Source organism: Plasmodium inui, assembly GCF_000524495.1.
Source record: "Plasmodium inui San Antonio 1 unplaced genomic scaffold supercont1.43, whole genome shotgun sequence".
In the NCBI taxonomy this organism is placed as follows: domain Eukaryota; phylum Apicomplexa; class Aconoidasida; order Haemosporida; family Plasmodiidae; genus Plasmodium; species Plasmodium inui.
Genome location: NW_008481877.1, coordinates 33,967 through 55,953, shown reverse-complemented (window position 1 = coordinate 55,953; position 21,987 = coordinate 33,967). Strand labels below are relative to the sequence as shown.

General features: G+C 40.5%; 5 protein-coding genes across 5 annotated transcripts; 4 read left to right on the top strand and 1 right to left on the bottom strand.

Annotated features, from left to right (window-relative positions):
- Positions 1-982: 982 nt before the first annotated feature.
- C922_05185 (hypothetical protein) lies at positions 983-1,864 on the top strand (the record flags this gene model as incomplete). Its single annotated transcript, XM_008820757.1, has 1 exon — positions 983-1,864. The coding sequence occupies one exon, from the start codon at positions 983-985 to the stop codon at positions 1,862-1,864; it is 882 nt and encodes a 293-aa protein (XP_008818979.1).
- Positions 1,865-4,031: 2,167 nt separating this feature from the next.
- C922_05184 (hypothetical protein) lies at positions 4,032-4,268 on the top strand (the record flags this gene model as incomplete). Its single annotated transcript, XM_008820756.1, has 1 exon — positions 4,032-4,268. One exon carries the CDS (start codon positions 4,032-4,034, stop codon positions 4,266-4,268), a length of 237 nt encoding a protein of 78 aa, XP_008818978.1.
- Positions 4,269-6,775: 2,507 nt separating this feature from the next.
- Positions 6,776-8,509, bottom strand: C922_05183 (hypothetical protein; the record flags this gene model as incomplete). The annotated part of the gene is made up of 2 exons (XM_008820755.1): positions 6,776-6,982; positions 7,055-8,509. 2 exons carry the CDS (start codon positions 8,507-8,509, stop codon positions 6,776-6,778), a joined length of 1,662 nt encoding a protein of 553 aa, XP_008818977.1.
- Positions 8,510-17,144: 8,635 nt separating this feature from the next.
- C922_05182 (hypothetical protein) lies at positions 17,145-17,396 on the top strand (the record flags this gene model as incomplete). The annotated part of the gene is made up of 1 exon (XM_008820754.1): positions 17,145-17,396. One exon carries the CDS (start codon positions 17,145-17,147, stop codon positions 17,394-17,396), a length of 252 nt encoding a protein of 83 aa, XP_008818976.1.
- A 2,571-nt stretch (positions 17,397-19,967) lies between these two features.
- C922_05181 (hypothetical protein) lies at positions 19,968-20,300 on the top strand (the record flags this gene model as incomplete). The annotated part of the gene is made up of 1 exon (XM_008820753.1): positions 19,968-20,300. The coding sequence occupies one exon, from the start codon at positions 19,968-19,970 to the stop codon at positions 20,298-20,300; it is 333 nt and encodes a 110-aa protein (XP_008818975.1).
- Between the last annotated feature and the right edge of the window lie 1,687 nt (positions 20,301-21,987).

The following is a 21,987-nucleotide window of genomic DNA, read 5'->3' as shown; positions in this document are numbered from 1 at the left end:
AGAGTGCGTAATCATAAGTTGCAAGGGACGCCTATGATATTTATCCGCATTCTTCCTTTTTTTAGGATTTCTATCATAATACTGCGCCAATATCAGTGCAAGCTCCTGTAACGAATTGTGAATTCTTCTTTAACATTCTTGATCATATTGCTCATCCTCAATGGTATTAATAAAAGCCATTGTGGATAACTCGTACGGACAGTCGCCGAATAGCAATCCCAACATGTCGTGAATCTTAATTATTCTCTCCTCGATTCGTCTATTAAGAATAGATTCTCCGCCGTTTCCTATATCATAATATTAGTATTACATAGAAGTGACTCTTAAATTATGCCCTGTTATTATCATTAACCAGAAGAGTATAACAGAGTCTGAGGATGAGAATGCCCCTTGTTTCTGGGAAGTCCTCAATCCTCTCTCTGTAGGGTACGCGTCACATACATGACTGTGATGACCTCCTATATCCCCCAGTCTATATATAGATGACACACCGAATAGAGATACGAAAAAGGGGAGAGGTTTATTCGACAACATAAACTCAGTATTTCAAAATGATACGCGCAATAAAAAGCCAGGACTTCTTCCTTCCTGTTGCTGTGCAGTCCTATGTCGATAATTATGAATCCATATGAATATATAAGTCCCTATACTTATAAGGGCCCAGGTATGTATGTTTATATTTCTTCATATATGAATAAATCCAGGCATGCTGGTATAGATATAAATGGAGAAGTACATATAGGGATATGGGCATATAGCCTATGGAATAATGTGATGAGAAACATGACATGAAGCAGAGAGAAATTAAAGCAAGAATCGAATAATCGAATTCCGAATTTTGGAAGGAATTTCTAGGATAACCTATGTATTATTATGCTTTGCGTACGATAAGGGCATGGTAAGTATCAGATGTCCCCTATCAATAGAGAAAAGTTATTCCCTCCTCATTATGCAAGGAAAAATTTTATCATACGTATAAGACATGAAGACATGGTCTTCCACGATGTACCATAATCCTGCTCATAATTTGTCCATGGAGGCATCACGCCATGAACATATAACCACCACCAATAACACTACTGACATTGTGCGCCCCAGGAATACTAGGCTATTATTGACACATGTTCAGAAACACTTGAAATTAGTATATGTTTCAGGATCTTCTCTCGGAAGGGATTATACATATTTCCTGAAAAATAAAGACAATATTCACAAATCCTGTAAAGAGTCTTTGTTAGACGATTTTCAGAAACAAAGTCTCACACGTACTTGGGGTATTTTAGATAGGCGCAGGCCGGCGCACACTATACAGCAACTGACAGATAATGAAGCAATAATGTGTGAAAGGTCCAAAGGAGGATTATCATGGGATGCAAAGCCCCGTAATTCTCTTGTACACGACATACGAAACATACAAATCGTTATGATTACACATAATATGGAAATTCTACAACGGATTCTTCAAAAGATTAGATACATACAAGAGAGGGTTCTAACTACCCGAATCAGCATTATCATAGAATATCATAGGGAATTAAGTGTGGCTCTCCAAGAGACTTTATCAATGAGAAATAGAACATTCCCCACCGAAGTAAAACGTCAAGGAAAATATCTCCTAAACCTCAAAGGGGAAATGCGGAAAATCCATACGGTACTTCAAGAATTGAAAGGACCAATCTTAGTAAGTATCGCAATACTCAAGATCCGGGATCATCAACAAGCATTCGGAAAAATCCGTACTATAATCCTCAGGCAGTACCGCGCAGTCATCAATTCAGTGTGCGATCCAATACGTAAGATCAAGGCGGCAGAAATAATACATACATGTCGAAGAATTCTACATCGTCCTGCATCGTCCTTATAATATAAGGCATACAATTCTGTACCGAGGGGTAAACACCACCCGCATATTAGGAGGAGTGAGTACTGGTTACTGGGCATTGAAGTATATCGTCTGATGCTCCTTTTACGGATGCTGGTTGCATTTACACTGGAAGTATTACCGTTATTAGTAGGCTTCCCATTGACATCCGTCCTTTCTGTATCTTATGGACTCGTTGTTTTAGGCGTCATAGGATATGTCTCTGTGTTTGTGGAAGTATCCGAATATGGGCAAACATTCAACCGTATCAGTAAGCCTGGTCTTAAGGATTCTATATGAGGCGTGGAAAAATACATGTGAGATAAGCTCTCGGCAGCTTCCTCCAACATAGTAACTGATTATTATTGGATTCTATGTTGAGACGATAGCGGAGTTTCTCTCTCGCTGAAGAGGGATAGTAACTCCCATAACCCCTTCTTAATTTGAACAATTAGTCCCCTTTTTTTTCTTATCTTGCTATCTACATCACATTTCCACTGTGTCTCGTATCGTAACATGGTATCGTCCCTTGAGTAAGGCCCTTCTTTTAGTTTTACATTAATCTGGTGGTTATAGAGCCGATCCTCTGGTATGTAGAATTATAAGTAAACAGTCCCCATCTTGTGGGTATTATGGATATCTTCGGAATGTTGCAAACCTATATAGCTATATGGATTCCTCATCACTTAACCCGAATACGTCTCCTGGAATCAAAGTCTGGTATACAAAGCTAAAATGGCTATATAATTTATCCCTGTCATGACGAGAGGCTTCTGTTTCTTTTCTCTGGAGTCTACTTTCCTGAAGCTGATCAGGAGTATGTTTCATGTCTACCAAAAGGGAACTCACTGGCCGCATCTTATTAGCTTCTAAAAAGGAGAGTTTTAGTGTCGTCAAATACCCCGATTAGGAGAATTCAGAAGGGATTTCTATGAGGGGTTATCAGGTGAATTATTATATTCCTTCTCTCATCTGTGTCACACGCTGTGTTCCTGTTTTCACTTCGGTTCAGGCTCCCTGTTTTTAAGTCTCCACAGATTTTATCTTTTCTCTCGAGGTTGATATTAGGAGGGACATGTGACTTCCTTTTTAATCTCTGTTTTACTGACATCAAAAACGATGTTTTAATTCATTTGTCGCCATTCACCACTGTTACCTTCCCTTCCTGTTCTTTTGTATTTTTTCTACTTTGTGTTAAAACAGATGAGGGAAAAGATGAGGGTGCAGACATGTATTATAAGGATTCTCGCATTGAATGCATTAATACAACGATATGTAATCGGGAATGATTCTCATATGGCTTCATAGAGATCTGTTACATCATTATAATTTATTCCGGATATTTCGGATTTCATTCGTATGCATCTCCCTCCAGTCACTGTTAGAAACATTACACCAAACAGGAAAACATCCTGTGCACAACTCCTGAAATGAAGACGCGTTATCTTTCGATTTTTTTTATTATTTGGCCTCTGTTTCTTCCTTAGAAGAATAGCTGACATATATAGTCAGAAATGATTTCATATAAGATGAACAACATGTCCCTGTTATCTGTCCTATTAGTTCAATTGAGGGAAAAGTGACAAAATCAACACTGTGTGTAGAGCAGGCAAAGATAAGAGCGAGACGATTCAGTAATCAGATAAAGAACAAATATTAGAACATACAGGTGCGGAAGTCCAATACTGACTACTTTATGAGGCCAGTCTGGAGGTAAAATTGGAAAAAGAATCGGGAGAGAATCTATGAGTAGAAGGAATAATCCTGCTTATGCGTAAAGGACACCAGAAAATATTGAAGATCACCAGGCAGACAATTTACGGATGAAGATTTCGCACAATTGGGCGGACAGGTGTCCGATCCCAAACTTCCAGTGTTCCACTATGCACATCGTATACTGAAGTGTAATTGTCACTATATAGTCTTTTCAGCAATATCAACTCTTACCAATTCCTTATATAAAAAAATGTTGAGGACAGATGACATATTCCCTGTGTGTCTTCCTCAAGGATGCATTAGTTACTACAGTAAATTGGTATCTATCTGCTAATGCTGCCTATCTAGGCCGTATATATCTTTTCTATTTTCTTTGCACCACCCAACAGATCGGAAGGATAGAATCATCGTTTATTTACCCAATTCATTTCTCTTAAGCCTACCGATTTGTTAGATGCCCGAGCCTTATTATTATAATGTGTATAGCAATCTCCTGATAGGATCTATTCGGCCTTTATATTATGTACAAGAATTAACAAGTGGATTAATGGAACAACAATTATCAGACAGGGCAAATAACATAACTATCCCCTCCCTGAATAGAGAAAGACTCCACGAGGGGGGATGTAGTGGGGTCGTCTTGGAAGCGATCCATGTCACAAGTGAGTTGCTCTCCATGGAGAGGAATTAGGAAGGTGAAGGGGTTTCGTATATAGATACATATATATAATATCTATACCGTCACATAGAAGGGACCTCTAGAAGAAGAGAGAGTGCAGTACTCATGTATCTGCAGCGAAGATATTTTCTTACCAGATTCAGCAGCCTCCCTCCCTAAAATTCATGTTCGTATGAGATAATCCTGTAGGATATTCTTCTTCACGTTATGTATACATTATTAGGTGCATACCTTTAATGATAGATGATGAACCTCATTTTATACAACAAAGAGTCTGAGCTCCCGGGAGAAGAGGAAACCGAGATTCTTCTCCAAATTGAAGGCCTATTATTATATTTGTAAATAATAATTCGTTGAAGGACGCGATGTTTTACTGATTCCTAAAAGTTCAACAAATAAACCTGTTAAGTAACAGAAATATTGCCCTACCAGAGGAGGTGACCCCTATGATCAAGAACAGGTGTAGTAACATCCGATACCTAAGCAATAAGTTTTCTAAGAGAGAAGATATATATGGTTGTATTCACTTGGGAGTATAGATCACGTATCATGATTACGAAAACTTATGTGCAGGGAATATAACGCCCTTCTGTTTTTCTTTTCTTTCGTCTTTTTTTTGTAGACGATTACAAATAATATGGGAAAGAATAAGAATCGCTTGCACTCATGCTCTTAAACAATCCCTAAGTTATTCTTCCTTCACGGCCCTATGGAGTCTGTAAGTACATTTAGCTGCTCGATAGATTTCGGTATGTGTAGTTATTCTTTAGTTGATCCCTGCCTCAGAGAAGTAAAGGAAGGAATAAAATTCGAGGAATAGGAAGGTTTCTTAGTCTTAGATGAGAAATAATCAGGGCACAGTAGCGACTCAGAGATAATCGTATGAAGGATAACAGTAGGGGGTACCTTCCCAAGAGGCAGAAACGTGCAACAAACAGAGTAAGATATGAGTCCCCGCGCGGGGAGGAAGTCAATACGTCTTAAGGACCAAGAGGGATTCAACCAAGAGAAGCAATCAGAGCCAAAGAGTCACAATCTCCTGATGGATGATGCTCCATAACCAATAGTGGGTGCGATGTGCAACTTAGAATAAGGGAAGTAACAACAAGACTTGAAAATCAAGGGAAAGGGAAGATGGTTTAACCTAACAGGAGCTCACCAGGAATCAGAAATCATGGAAAATAAGCTCTAAAATTACCCCCCCCCAACGGATGACAGAGCAAAAGAATCGGCTATGACCAGTGAAGAGTCCAGCACCTCCCGAAATCATAAATCAGAAGGGATCAGCCGCAGGAAATAGAGGATTAAGGATAAAAGCAAGAAGATGCGTCACAAAATAATAAAGATAACAAGACTCCCAAGGGTCAGAAAACCACAAAGGAGCAATCAGGAGACCTTACGCGTGAAGGCTCGCCGAATATCCACAAAAATCTAAAGCCTAAATCCTAACACTAAGGATTGAGAGGAACAAAATAAATCTCCTCAACTCAACCCTAATCCCTCAGAACTAGAGTATCAGACGTGAACAGTGAACCGTGAAGGCTACGGCAGAACACTAACACCTAAACCCTAAAGGCTGACAACTGTCACCTAAAACTTGACCACTGAGCAATCCAACTTGGAACATAGGCCATGAAAATAAAGAATAAACCCTAGAAGTCTACAAGCTGAACCTGAGATTTGGGCACTGGAAAAGGACCCATGAACAATAGACACTAAGCCAGCCCCCAAAACGTGAGCCATAACAGTAAGCCCTAATCCCTGAACCCTAGACCTAACCCCTGACAGAAAGAGGCTAAACCCTACACCGTAAGCAGTGAACACTAACAGCTGAACCCTAAAGCCTGACCGCTAAAGCCTGAAGCTGACACGTGACCCCTGAGCAATAACAATAAAGATAACACTGAACACTTAAAACTAATCCTAAAACATGAACCATGAAACCTAAACCTAAAAACTGAACCCTAAACCATAAACCCTGAACCCTGATCCCTGAACCCTAAGCCTAAACCCTAAGCCCTAGAGCCTAGGCGCTGAACCCTCAACCATGAACCCTGAAGCCTAAACCCTGAAACCTAAACCCTGAGACCTAAACCCTGAACCCTAAACCCTGAACCTTGAACCTTAAACGCTGAACCCTGAACAATGAACCCTAAGCCTAAAGCCTGAACATTAAGCCTAGGCCCCAAACCTTAGACCGTAACCCTAAATCCTGACTCCTAAACCTCGACCCCAGAAATCTTGCCCTCTTAAACCTATTCCTGACTCCGAATCTTTAACCCTTAACCCCAAATTTCGAACCCTTAATCTTGACTCCCCGATCCACCACAAGGAGATCCCAACCTGAACCCTCCACCTGAACCCCCAATCTAACGGAAGGTTCCTAACTCCTAATCCCTGGCGACGCCAAGGTTCTTCCCTCACCCTAAGGGCTAAAAAGAATCTGAGACTTGCCCCACTTTAGGGGGCCCCTAATCCTCCTAGCTCCTGCCAGAAATAATGGAAGCTGAATGTACCTGCTACAGCACCTCCTCAGCCTCCCAACAGGAATCATCTCGGCTCGAACCCTTTGGGGGCCATCGAAACCCTGGGTCCCTAGGTGGGGATTTTCGCTCCTCGTCAGACTTCCGTCCAAACCCCCCGTGAATCCCTCCTTGCACCCGTCGGATACGTCCGCCCTGCTCCGTTTTTCCTGTACTTGAGGTGATATAGTTCTGGTATCCCCCCTAACAAGATTGCTGCCGGGGAATTTAGGGACTATGGCCCCGTAGATCTTCCTCTATTCTCAGATATCCTACCATAACTTCCTGAGGTAAGGGACCTACATGACGCCTATTCCGGCCCTTTCTCCTTATCCTCCAAGCGCCATATACGGCCAGCGTGCCCAATATTATGCTCGTAATAATGCCTCCTATGACAACTTTGCTTTTGTTGGAGTAAGCCGCATGTGGTTTACCTAAATTCTTGACCGAATCCGCCCGTGTCTTTCCTTGCTGGGGGTTGGCCGTCTTACCTGAGATCAGAGTTTCTTGTCCAACCGCATCCCCGTCACCCCCTTTCTCCCCATCTCTGACAGATGTCTCCTCGAAGGGGGGGGGGAAGTCCTCATGCCCGTCCTTTTGAGGAGTGGGTTCTGTCCCTCTCATGTGTCTTCCTTCTGCTTTGGTGTCGCTGGACTGGCCCTCTTCGGGCGTCTGAGCCTCCGGATTTATTATTTCGTTGAGGTTGGTTTGCCTGACAAGATGGAACTCTAGGTGACTTCTGTTTTGTTCTTGGGGGGAGAGGACGACTACAGTTTCTGTGTTACGTTGCGTCTCCAGGCGGGGAGACGAATTTATGAGGCAAGAACTCCTTCGGTCTGATGTATGGTGAGGTCCCGATCCAGTTGTGTACAGTAGATAGTTCTTTTTTCCGTTTAACTTTGTCAGATCAGCGGCACAATTTAATTCTCCACTCTGATTTTGACAGTATATTCTTCTTGGGAGACTAGTGCGTTCTCTTCCGCTGGCTATCCAGTTGTTTAATTCATACGGTCCACATGTGGTACATAATTTTCCTAGACTCCCATATAGACTCAATAGGAAGCTAATTTTCCCTTTTTGGACACCTGTCAGCCGCTGGTTATGCTCCTCTTTTCTACATTCACCGTCCTCTGAATCATAGCTCGCTTCTAGGGTACTTTCCCATGCTGATTCCTCTACTCTCAGTAGCTCTAATATACTCTCACATCCTTTTGGCAGGTCCTTGGAGAGATCTTCATCTCCGGACTTTCCCTTCTCCCAGATCTTTATCAGACAAGTCATGGCTCCCATCCACTTCACAGATTCAGGTTTGTCGGGGCAGATTTTTCTCTTGAGTAGATCTCTCCACTTATATACTTCGCAATGATCTTGTGCACCAAGGCTTTCTTGTTTCTGGTCACACTCAGACTCTATCCTATTGATGTCTATCATATTGCTGAGGACGTCCAGGATTAGGTTCTGCCAGGTGGTATTTTCCAGGGATTCATTCTGCCCTCCGCAACCCTTTACTACCCTTTCGTCCTTTATTCTCCGATATAGTGCCCCCAACGTTTCGCTCTCTGGTCTTCTTAAATATTCATCTAACCATCCTGTCCATACTGTTGTTCTGTTTAGGTACGTTTCCTCCAGCTGCGGTAGCCCTTCGTCGCCGTGTCCGCAAAATGCCTCTAGATCCTTGCCCTCGAGTCCTAACCATACATTTGTCCTCCATCGACATAGCTTATCTGACATGCTTCACTAGGACTCCTCCCTGACTCTTTCAGATTTGACGATTTTCTGGTCCCTCCTTTATTAATGTGTCCTGATCTTCCCTGAGTGAACTATCCACTGCCTCTTTGGGGCTGCTCAGTGCCTGAATTATCCTGTGGGATCTTATTCCTATTTCTTCTCATGAACCCTTACACTTTAATTGGATACCTATCTGGAGTGGGCTCCTGCTCCTCTTCTTTTGAGGGGACGGAAATATCTTTCTACCCCTCTGGCTCTGCTGCTCCATCGTCGGCTTCAGTTCATGCCTATTCGAGTTGTGGTACATCCTCCAATGCTTGCTCTGCCACCTCCGCTCTCGCTTCTGCCTCACTATTTGATCCCTTGTATTTTCTTTGCTGTTTCTCCTGATTTGCCGACTCTCCCTTTCCTAACCCTAGAGATCCTTCTTGCGCTTTCCGTCGCCCCTCTTGGCCTTCTGCTATCCTTTATAATCCTAGTCCTTAACTCCTCGATCGGGAGTCTCCGTGTGGGAACCTTCCTCCCCTTCCTGGAATCTCAGGAGTGACGTCCTTACGCGAAACCTGGTGTTGTTGAGTCCGGACTTCTGCCTGTCATCTTCTTGAGGCTCCTCCGCCCTCTCCGCTTGTGGGGGTGGACTTGTACCTTGTCTCTACTTTATTGGACCTCCTCCTCTGTTTGCCCCCCTGAGATCCTTGCGCCCATTTTCTCTTTTTGTCTCGGTCAGATTCTCTTTAATCTCTCTCTTTTCTTTATCTTAACCTTCGTGATCCTGGTTCGACCCGCTGTGATGATCCTTTGCTCTTGTGGGGGGGACTTCGGTTGAACCAAAATCATATCCTCCCCCTCTCCCCTATTTTTCTGGGCCCTCAAGGCCGCTTGTTCCCACTGATCTGGGGCTGGCCCGTGACCTATCTCCTGACGCTTCCACTTCAGTCCTTTGCCTGATTTAAATATGCCCTGTCCGCAGCTGTGACTTGTTGGCTACTGGAGGATTCTGAGGTTCGCTTATTCCCTATCTTGGAACCTGCCCTTTTAGCTTCTTATTTGATTTCCTTTACTGAGTCCTCCGTTTGTTGCTTGGCTAGAGGAGACTTCTTCTCAGGTTCCTGCCTCTAAGCCTTAGCGAGTTGTTCCCGTTTCTTCAATTTTCACTTCCCTTCTTTCTATTCGGCAAGCTGGATGTCCTCCCCTTCTCATTTCTTGAGATGGGAAGTTGTGACTCAGTTCTATGCGGATTTCTCTGGCTCCTGTCTTTATTCAGTATTTCCCTCCTTTGCCTGAAAATATCTTTCTTCCTTTGTACCTTTCCTTCTCTTTATGACTCACTGGCTAATGATTCGACCGTTGTTTTTGCCCTCGTCTTATTCTCTCGGAGAATAACCTCTACTGTTACTCCTTATCCATTAAACGCTCCTCTAGTTACTCTTGTTGTCTCTAGGGGGGCGACTCCCTTGAGATGCTTGGGAAGAACCTCCACGCTACTCTCTTGGGGTGGGTTTTATGCCTTCCCCTTTATAAAGGTTGCTCTGAGTTTCCTGGGGGGCCCCGTGCAGGTGAGGGCTCCTATTCATCCTCTTAAATGATATTTCTAAAGTTCCCCTAATTGGTCGTGATTCTTAGTTTTTCACTTATCTTATTTTTTCTGGCCAAACCGTCGCAGATGCGGCCTTGGATGCTTCTTCGAATGATATTTTGTTTGTATTTTCTTTAGTTATCCTAATCTCCAGCTGGTAGGAGGGTCCTTGTCTCTTCTTCGCTTCTCTTCGTTATCTGGACCCCTCCAGACAACTCTGTGCTCTTGACTGTCATGGTTCTGGGCCGAGGTTTTTCTTCGGGATCAGCTTCTTCTCTCGGGAGACTTCTATTTTTTTTCGGTATTGGGCTCCTTCTCCTTCTTTTCGCGCCCTTCATATTTCTTCTAGTAATTTCCCCCTTTTTTTGCCTATAACTTACAGACTCTCCTCAGATTTGCTCCCCCTCGTGTTTCTTAGACTTCACTTAAGTTCATCCCCTTACGGTGTATTCGTTCTCGCCTCTCTCGTCTTGGAGGATCTGGTTTTGCTACGTTGACTCCTGCTCCTTTGTAACCCCCTGAGGCCCATTTGGAGATCCCGGGTATTTTTGGGGGGTGTTGTTCCACCTTCTATGACCGGATACAGAGTGCTGGATTTACTTAAATTGTTTCTGCTTGGGAATGATAGTTGTAGAAGAGGTGGAGATTTTGTTTTTGCTGAGGCAGACATATTGGATTTGTTTTCTTCACGTCTGCTCGACGTCACTCTTGGGAGATCGTTTAGACTCTAATTTCCTAGGCGGGGGGGGGGCACGTCCTATTCTAGTTCTTGGCTGAGTTTTTGAGAAAGCTAGCAGACTCTATCTTTTGTCTTCTTCAGGTGAATCAGACTTATTGCTGTTTTGTGTGGGCTTCGGTGTCCTGTTGGTGTTGGAGGTAATTAGCGATTGAGGTTTTTGTTCTCTCTAATTTTTTTAACGATTTGGGTCCCCTTTTGCTATACCCTTGGATCTTTCCCTAGCTACCACCCCTAAGAGTCCCGTTGTAGTTGCTGGTTCTGGAATCTATTTCTGGGTTAATCGCTACGTTACTTTGAATTGTTAGACGTATTCGTCCCTGATCCGTGGTTATTTCCTTTAGGCAACTCTAGTGGTTTTCTTGGGAAGTTTCCTGAAGTTATTTTCTCGGGGGGGAGAAGAAGGGGATTGTTTCGGGTGCTTACCTATTTAGCTGCTCTGCTGCTTCCTGTGATTTCGGCTTTGACCCGTTTTGGCTGTTCCCTTTTATTGGCCTATTGAGGCTTGAACTATTTGACCCTTAGTCTCGTTTTCATTAGATGGCTTTAAGTTGGGGGGGGGATCCTCTCTATTTAAATCTACCAGGATCTAACGTGGGAGTTGATGTCATTCGGGGATTGAAGGTTCCCTTCGTGTTGGGGGACTTGAATCTTATTCTTTCATTCTAGCTTTGGATATTAGGCCTTCGGGCATCGGAGATCCTCTGTCATGCCGGTTTAGAGCTCAGTTCAGATTGTTGTTTCAGGGCTTGTTGACAAACGGGGGGATCTTTATAATGCTTATTTTCGTTTAACATTCAATGCCTTGGTCTAACCTCCTTCTCAGGATTGGGGGGGTGTCTTTGGGGTGGTGTTTACTTCTGTGGATTACCATCCTTTCCTTATGGGTGGAGAGATGAGGAGATTTTTGAAGTACTCCATCTCGATATTGCCTAGGATGAGCATCCGAGGGCGTCGTGATAAGTCATCTTTCCTTAGACTGACATCAGCTTGGGGGAGATCTATTATTGGGGGGGTTGGTCTCCAGACATGTGGATTTGGATCTTCCTCTAGCTGTTTCCAGGATTAGGTGTGTTTTTCCTTGGTTGGATTTTCTGCCCTTGGATGATTTGGGTCATTTCACGTTCTTGAGGTTAGGTGTCCTTGGGTTGACTTTTCCTCCGTCCTCTTGGCGGAATTTCTCCGAGAATTCTTGACTGACTAGTGGATGAGACTTCCGTTTAAGGGGCTGTTTTTCGACTTTGGCTGCTTCGGACGAGGTGTCAGAATTCTCTCGAAGTTTGTCACCTGTTCCCTATCCAGAAAATCCTACCCGTTTTTACTTGTTGGGGGATGAAGATACTTACTCAGCTTTTCTACAGTTGGGGTTGGTGTTTTGGTTGTTGGTCTTCCCCTGGGTTGTTTCTAGGGGTTTGTGGTTTTGATCCGTTCGCTGGTCTCGGGATGATTTAGAATGAGCAGGGGAGTTTTCTTGCTTGAAGGAGCCCCTGATAGTACTTAATCTGCTGTTCGGTTGGATCTGTTTGGTAGGTCAATTCCTTTGTACTGGAATTTTCAGTGAAATGATGGGTCTTGTTTTCCTTTATAACTTCCTGGATAGCTCTTCCTCGAACGGCTGATGACTTCAGGCGGAGTTGTGGATCGAGAGGTAATTCCCGATTCGACCTGTGTTTCTTTATTCTTTCTAGTGCAATAGGAATATCTTTTTGAGACTGTTCGTTCTTCGCTCTGGTTTTATTTTTCCTCGTTGATATTCGTGCATGACTTTGTCATTCTTCTGACATTTCTTTGTTAGGAGGATGCTCCGTTCCACTACCGTGCTTTCGACACTTCGGGAGGCTCTGGGGGGTTGGGTTTCTGGACCATGCTTCCCTTGCTTTACTTGGGCTATCTGAACTACTCAATCTTGTCTTAGCTACACACTATAATTGTCGATTCTTTCGTTGAGTAGGGATTATTCTTCGATATTATCTGGTGGTTTGCTCCTTAGGTAGATTGGGCGAGTTGTGAAAGGAGTTGGGTAATTTTTGTTGTCCTTTAGTCCAGGGATATTGTGTCTGTTATCCTGTCTATTCTTCTTATTTTCTGGGTCTGTAGGCTCTTCAGTCACTCCTAGTCGTTATTATTGATGTACGTGGCTTCTTACTCTTATTGTACCTCTTGATAGGGGTTAGCTTGTTCATTAGGTTTGACAATTAGGGTGGGAGGTATCTTCTACTTCGGTTGATTAGGTTTTAATTCCTGCAGATTGTCTTTTTGGGTGGCCTTGTGTTGATCTTGGGGGATATGACCCCTAGATGTCCTTTTTCGGCTATGTTCTGTTCTTTCTGTGGTTTCTTTTGTTTTCTGTTGAGTGGATGCGGAGTTTGGGGTGAGCAGGGCAGAGATATTAAATTTTTGGCTATTGTAACACGTGATTCTCTTGTTGTGGTGGCTTTGGTAATACACCACCGTCCCTTTCGTCTTATGGATTATGAACAATAAATTGACGTTAGATCCTATAATTATTAACCTGCTTTTAACCTGATCTCACTTCTTTGGTCCTCAAGATAAGCTAGGTGGGTGGCATATGGTGGGACGGATATGTCATTCCACTTGTTGTTGAAACTTGTCTAATAAGGTGTGACTTATAATTTCATGCTCGACCATTTGGTATCACATATTTGCAGGATCTTTATATTTGCTCATTCTGCCTTTATTGTTGGGGGGCGGCTCTTGAGATCTAGAGATGTTTAATTTCCTGATACTTAGATATCTGACACTAGTAAGATTATAACGAAGAACTCCTATTTAGTAGGCTTGGGGTCCCGAGTTGCTCTGAGTTTACCTAACCTGTCTACTAGTGGTAGTTATGAAAAGACTAAAGACTTAGGATAGATAATATATCACTTTGTTATTTTCTTAATTGGTCAGTTACTGGGCTCCAATAGGTGACTTGTTATGATATTACTTACCCTTTATTAGTCCCGTTGCTTCTGTGGAGTTGGAGGAATATATACATCCTTTACCTTCCTGATTGTTGATTAAGTTTAAGACTTGTTTCCCTATTACTTCGTTTTGATTTTTTTGATACATAAGAATCCTTAACCAGCTTATTTATTCTTCCCTATTGTTTGTTTCCATTATATTTAATAGTATGATATATTTGACGTAGTCTGGCTATTTCTTAGTTGCATATTTTTTTAATCAGACACGCTGATGAGGAGTATAAATTTGGCTGGTTCTTGTTTTTGGAGTTTCCCTATTTGTATTATAATATGGAAATTATTCCACTTGGATATCATTTTTGTTTAGGTTTCTTGTATTTTTGGTCTAATCCTTAATACTATATAGTTTAATTCATAGTTTCCTTGATTATTGGTACTATAATTTTGACTTTTCCCCTCTGAAGGACCTTATTCTCTTGGACCTCCTGCACTTCGGATTTCTGCTGGATTTAATAATCAGTCGTTAATATGACAAATAATATAACATATCTTCAGTTTCTTCTTATAGAGGTAATAATCATACTCTTGTTCCTAAATTGCATTCATTGATATCTAGCAGTTATGGAATAAATATATTTATCACAAACCCTTAATATAGTATAAGATAAGGCAAAAGAACTATACATACTAGTTACCATATAAGGTGAAGTGACTGCTGTACACCGGCTGTAAAAACTATTTAACTATTAGAACCTTTATTCTTAAGTTTTGCTCTATTGCTTCTGTTTAATTATATTTTGAAAACGTAACATATTCAATAAAAAACCTACAATTTCCCTAGTATAGAGTTAGTTGCTCTGCCTGTTCATCCAGTAATCATCAATATATGAACATTTTTTTAGCACTATGATTAATCTATTTCAGAAATTTCATAATTACTACGGTATTATTTACTTAATTTTATTAGTCTCCACACAATCCTATCTAGGGAATATTTAATATTAATATTTCCTGTAGATATCTGTATAAAGAACATATAGACACTTCACATCAGTTATCATTATTATGCTTCCTTCAATATATGCATCATGAGGAAGCTAAAGTCTAATTCACAATCAGGATGACGCAAGGAGGTTATATATAAGAAGGGTCACATGTGTGAGTCCAATATGAGTCGATAAATCTACATAGAGACTAAAGGACTTTCTTATAGATTCACTAATAATCTATAACACTTGTCGTAGGACCCTTCCTGGTTAGGGGTCCCCTCTGATTATAGATTAGTGTGACATTGGTAAAATCATTAATCTAACTACATGACTTCCCTTAGTTTTTTTTAGGGTGTTCATACACTCCTTACTGGAGAATTAGGCGAGAGGAGGATACGACAGTGATAATACTCTTAGTTTTATCTAAGAATTTCATAATTTTATTAGATAATGAGCTATATTTGGTTTGTATCATATTTAATCTCATGACGATGAAGTAATGCTTTGATTATGATATCATATAATCTCATTCTGTTGGCGTCCAAAGTTCTCTATCATTGCCGTTATAAAGAGATTTTGTCACAATATAAGAGATATAACAATATAAACACTTATACACAACTAATTATATTTTTTATAATGACGTCATTAGTCAATACGGGTTCGGTTATAACAAATATATCAGGTTTGTTGTGTCCACTGTTTAAAAAGAGGATATTTAGCTTTAGATATGCGCCCCTTGGACTTCAGTACTTGAAATATTACCCGAAATAGATAAGTGAATATAAAAATAACTGGAAATAATACAAATTGTGACTATACCCCATAATAGTATGCACTTTTCCTGTAATATTAGTTCCTGTTGTGCAATTAATTGTAAAGAAAGAGAAAGGCAGTGATGAACATACCCATTAGCAGAATTTCAAATGTTAAAATGACAGAAACAGAAGTAGCGTAAAGATGAAACAGGAGAATAATCATTCTCTAACACTTGAAGAAAATAGGTAAGATAATAATATGCCTCAAGAATATCTTTACATTGCTGTTTCAGCTTAATCCATAAATGCATCACGTATTAAAGATATGATATATTTCTTATGATTATAAATTTCGGATAAAGAAGAATGCTTTCAATACATTAATTACACCCTAAATGGGTCAATTTCTCAAGGCATAAATTGTATAATAATGACCACATGTACACGTCCGGCGCTCACGGTAATTTCGATGAATGGATAAACTGGGGACATTACACCCTGGTACGCCAACAACTAAATATTCTTCTTCCTGCAGTGTCATAGGTATATATAGTATGGCATTGAAGCTGAGCACAACATAACGGACGATATCCCGGGGGTGAGAGCTTAGAATATACTTTACATGTATTGTGAGGTATAACACAGTAGAAAACCCATGAAGCGTATGACAGGACATCGACAGTATAGCTGTTAACAATGCGCAGAAATATGGAAGTCGAGTCCACTTATTTCTCATCCTAAAATTTTGCAGTTCACGGGGATATGACTAATTGCATATTCTATCGTTTAAGAATATCTGTACGTTGCCGAATCTGAAGAATAAATTTGGAATTATAGGGAAGGCAGTGTATTTGCACATATACTGCAATTGAGGGCGAGTTTTGTTTGATGAAAACTCTCAATTTAAAGTAATATTGTCGGGATGGGTGAATAAATTCAGTCAAATGCGAATGTCATTTGCCAATAATTGTTTAAAAGAACATAGAATCAGGTCAGATTAGAATTCACGCACTTGTCTTAAGTGTAGCGTGACTCTTGCAAATTTGTTATCTCCCTTATGTACGTATTTGCTGGGGCGCTGAAAGCTTATGTGTAGGATTTGCATGTTCATATGTTTCTGTACAGCCCCTTCTTTCTGTTCTTTATTCTGTTGTTTAAGTTTCATTTTATGTAATAATATTTGTTAATTTCTTCTTCTTCCATTCTAAGGCAAAGCCGTCCCTGTTTAAATCAGATATAACTCTGCTCTTGTCCGGCATTTCTCTTTAACAATATGGGTTATGCGCGATTGCTAAACCGTGAACCTTGGAATTATATATAACACTCCGCCGCAATTTAGCCACACCTTAGATGAGTAAATCCGCGGATGATCTGATGGATTCATTTCTAATGAGTCTCCCTATTGCCAGAATAGTGCTATATATAAAAAGGTGGAGGACTCTTCAAACTTAAGAAATTCTTCTCATAGCCACTTTGGTTATAATCTGCAAAGGAATAGAAAAACTAAAATCAAAGTCATATGAGTAATGCGATCCAAAGAATTGGCATCGTTATATTCCAAATCAGGGCAACACAAAATATACAGGTAACAAAAAAACTCTCATGTTAGTCCTCTGACCACTAGGGACCCATGCAGTCAACATAGATATCTTATGATTACGAGGTGGGACACAACAAGAAGGGACACCTTTACACTAAGCGTAGAGATACTGAATGTCGTAACTCCTGCAGAATTCACATCAGAAAGTGTGTTATATCTTTACAAAAACAAAATAGCTTTTAAGGAAGCCTCTGAAACTTCAAGGAAGAAAGAAATCTATTTTAAACAATTATATATTTTCATGTATAAAATCACAGATGATATCATAGGATATTACATCCTGGGACAACAAATAAAATTGTAGAGTTTGTAATTCAAGCCATAACGCTCAATAAAAACAGGAAAAAATTTAGAACCCCAATTAATATATGTAAGAAATTCCGTACTTATATGTCTTTCTCTTTAACTGCGATAATCGCGTGTATTTTGACACACGAATTTTTGCAATCAACTCCTCTCCTATTCGATGGGGTATTGGGCCCGGTGAATATCCCACCTCATATTTTACTGTAAGTTTCCTCTGTTGTGTTCACCTTCCCTTTTCCTCGGTTTAGTCCTTCCGTTTTAACATTGCTTTAGTTACTCTTATTTGTTAAGTTAGCTGTGTCCCTTTGGTTATAGGGTGCTACTTCTCCCTTGCAGGTTTCCTTTCAGCTTCATGTTCATGTCTGCCCATATTCTTAAGTCAGTTATATGGTTCTACCCTATATATTTATGTTTCTTCTGAAATACAGAATTCTGCTCAATGTCGCAGTAGTTTCAATGTAGAAACTTCATTTTGGGCATTTCCTCTACTTCATTTTTCTCTTCTCCCCTTCCTAATATGATAAGTGGTTTGTTTGTTATGGATATTCGTATCCTCTTGTCAAAGATATCCTCGTAGGATTAATGTCATCAACACCAATCAGATCCCAGGGAAAACTATACCCTGCACATAATACTACTGTTAGGATACCGCCTTCTCTCAAAGAATGCTACTCTAGCTACATCATAGGACGTCGTAAGACTGTTATGTCCTTATAGTACGGCCGGCATTTTAACCCCTTCAAAAATAAGGTATCGCAAATGAGAGAACATCAGTGCTGTATGAACAATGGTTCTATTCAAATAACGAAGCGTTCAATGTTCTATCCACCCCATAGTAATATTCGGGGCATATACTTCTAACTTATTATATACTACTCCTCGTATATTCCTACGGTTAATAGAATAGTGCGCCCCATATATAAGCTGTTTGGGTATATCGAAACGCTTTAAATAATAGTTCTCCGGAGATATGCATTATCATTGCACAATTGTGCTTTGCAAATAAGAATACTACGCACACGTGAGATGGCTCACAGAATATAGTTCCAGATGATCCATTATTCTTATGCGACTGTGCTTTACAGACAACAGTACTCTGCAAATATGACTATAGTTCATCCATTAGTACATTCATATAACAGTAATACGGGAACCTCCACACTCTTGACCATTGGAAATGAATACACATCAGTACTTTTCAGGCAGTAGTTTTCCTGGAATATTCATGCACTTCACAGAATATTGCCCGACTAATAATACCACTCCTGAAATCTCAATACTTCGCACACACAATTACTCTTAACATCATAGTACTCATTGCGTAGCACTATTCTTCAAAGAATAGTACTCCAGGCAATTAACACCATTTGCACACTCCTCTGCTTCATATAATGGAGCCGTTAACCTTATATCGAAACACTTCACATGATGCTACTCCAGGGATAGTCCTACTGATCATGGTACAGGACTCCCTACATAGCAGTACTGCTCTTCAAATAAAAGTATTATTCTCAAAAGAGTACTCTTAATATAACAATACTCCTTGCACACTCGCTCTGTTCGAATAATAATGCTCCCAGGTTAATCGTACTCATCCTGCCACGAAACTTCTCACGTAACGATACTTTTAGTATAATAAAACTCGGACTCAGCCATATAGCTCAACCATTAGTACCTTCATATAACAATACTATGGGAACATCTGCACTCGTGACTATCGAAAATTTGGAGAGATCAATCATCTTCAGGCAATATTTTCACTGGAATATGCATGCACATCATAGAATAATGTCCCTCATATAATGGAGGCGTAAACTCTGAAGCCTTCGCATAAACTAGTACATGGACATCAATACCTTTCCTATAACAGTATTATAAGTACATCCCGGGACTTCACCTACCTTAGAAATTCAAATGACTATTCTCCAAACAAGAGTTCCCCAGCCAGGCTTGTGCTTTCCATGTAACGAAACGATAGGCATGTGAGTATTTTGCACACATGACTATTACGGACACGTCAGTAGCCTCCCTAGAATAACCCTCCAGACGATCCTTATCTTTTACGCAACGCTGCACTTCAATTGACAGTTTTGTCCGGGTGACACTGCTATTCACCTAATAGTACTCCATAAACATCCTCACTTCTAAAGCAATAATACATAGGGGATAAAAGTGGCTCTTCACACACGCGTATATTATTCCTGTCTGGTAATGCTAGCACATCAGTATGGTCATGCTATTTACACTTCACATATGTGGGCCTTCTCATAATAGACAAAAAAGATAAATATCTTCATAATGACTCCACATAGAAAGAAAAGGAAATAGGTAGATGATAATATTACGGAAGAGGAAATTTTAATAAAGAAGCATGAGATACAGTACAACATATCAGCGATGATGCCCCCAGAATGGCACCTTCACAGTGATGTGACCTCAAGAAACATTTCCACAATAATCGAGGCAGAAGAGCATCTTCAAAAGGACGCGACAGAAAAAAATCCTGAAGATACCAGGAGAAAAGAAAGCATCTTTATAAAAAAGAAAAACATGGGACAGCATCTTAACCATGACGCCCAAAACAGACATCTTCATAGAAAAAATCACACAGGGAAGAACATCTCCAAAACGCCGCGAAAAAAGGTACATGATTGTGGAAAAAATTACACCCACTAGGAAACATCTTCACAATGCGGCGGCAGCAAGAAGCAACCATATAAAGGAAATGACACAAAACAGTATGTTCAGGCCGCCGCCGGGAAATAGCATGATAAGCAGCGTCGCGGAAAGGAAATATCTTCATAAAAAAAAGAACCTCGCGGAAGAATATCTTCCCGGTAACATGATAGGAGGAGGAGGCATCTTTATAAAAGAGCCAAAGCAAAAAATATCAGAGATATAGCGCGGTAAAAAGAATTTTCATAAGAGAAATGCCACACGAGCAAGGATTCTCATAATGACGTGAGAGGAAAAACCTCATAAGGCCACGCGAGAATAAAACTATCGTCACGGAAGAGATGAGACAGAAAGAAGAATCCTCATAGTGACAAAGCAGAAGAAACCATCTCTATAAGGATGACGAACGAAAGAATATATTAAAAGTACAACGCGGTAAGATGAATCTTCAGGAAGAAAGGTGCCTCACAAGGAAAATACACTTCACAATGACGTACCATAGAAAAGAAAAACTCCATAAAAATGGAACAGGAAATATCATCCCGAAAAAGGGGCCACCCACAGAAACATCTTAATATTAACGCGACATGAAGGATGTAGCTATACAGAAATTTAACACAAAGAATCGTTATTACAGTGACATGCGAAATGTAAGAATCCTTAAAAAAATGCTACCCAAAGAGAAAAAATCACAGTGCCGCGGCGGAGCAGTAAACATCACAGTGATATGGCACAAGGACGGCGCATTGACAAGGAGGGGGATCATCATAAAGATGCAGGAAAAGAAACCATCATCATGAAAAAACGACACAGAAAAAATCGTGATAAAAATGCAACAGATAAACGCATCTTCATAAGTAAGCCAGGGGAAGTGGTATCTTCCTAGGGATGGTGCAAAGGATATTATCATAAACCAACCCTCCAGAAAAATTTCGTCAAAGGAATGCCAGATAAAAGTGTATCCTCATGAGAAGATTAAATAAAGAAATATATATAATGAAGCGGAACGAAACAGGCCGAGCGCGACAGATATAACACATGATAGTACGCCCCAAAAAATTAATCCACATGGAAAGACTTTCGTAAGGTTAAGTCACCTGGAGCCGCGTCCGGGAGAAATTACGCCACATAGAAATGCGTCCTCGAACATTACGCCACATGAAGGGACATTCGCGAAATTTCCCTACGTGAAGCCACCTTCGCAAAATTACACCACATGGGACGGCATGCGCGAAAAATTACGCCATATGAAACGAGGACCACAAAAATTAGGCCACATAACACAAGGTTGGGAGAGTCAGGCAACATGAGACGACGTTTGCGAAATTACGCCACATCAGAACGCATATATATAACAAGGAGGCGCCATGAGAAGATACTCTCATAAAGTTGCAAAAAACATGAAAAAAAACACTAATGGGAATGATAAACACGAAGGCACATCAGTAGGCACTATGCAGCATGGGGATTGATATGGAAAGAAGTTGCGATATGAATTAACACACTTATAAAAATGCAGAAGCATGAAAAAACATACACAGGAAGAATGCAACATGTGGTTGGATACTGCTGAAAATATCGAAAAATAAAAGAAAAGACTGACAGAAAGGATGAGCCACGACGACGCATTCACAAAAATAAGGTAATTATAAAAGAAGCCATATAAACAACAAGGCCCAAAATTTCACGCTGAACCCATTAGATATCCATATCTTTATTCTATTGCACTTATAGGAGTTTCCACAGAAAGGCATGAAAACATTTAAACGCTATAGCAGCCTTTTTAATTGTATGCAACATACAATTAAAGCTTAATGTGAAATTAGAACTCAGATTATACCAGTTCAAATTCAACAATCCAATACTCCCTTTATATATGCGTAGATGAAACCCTTCATGAACGACTGTGTAAT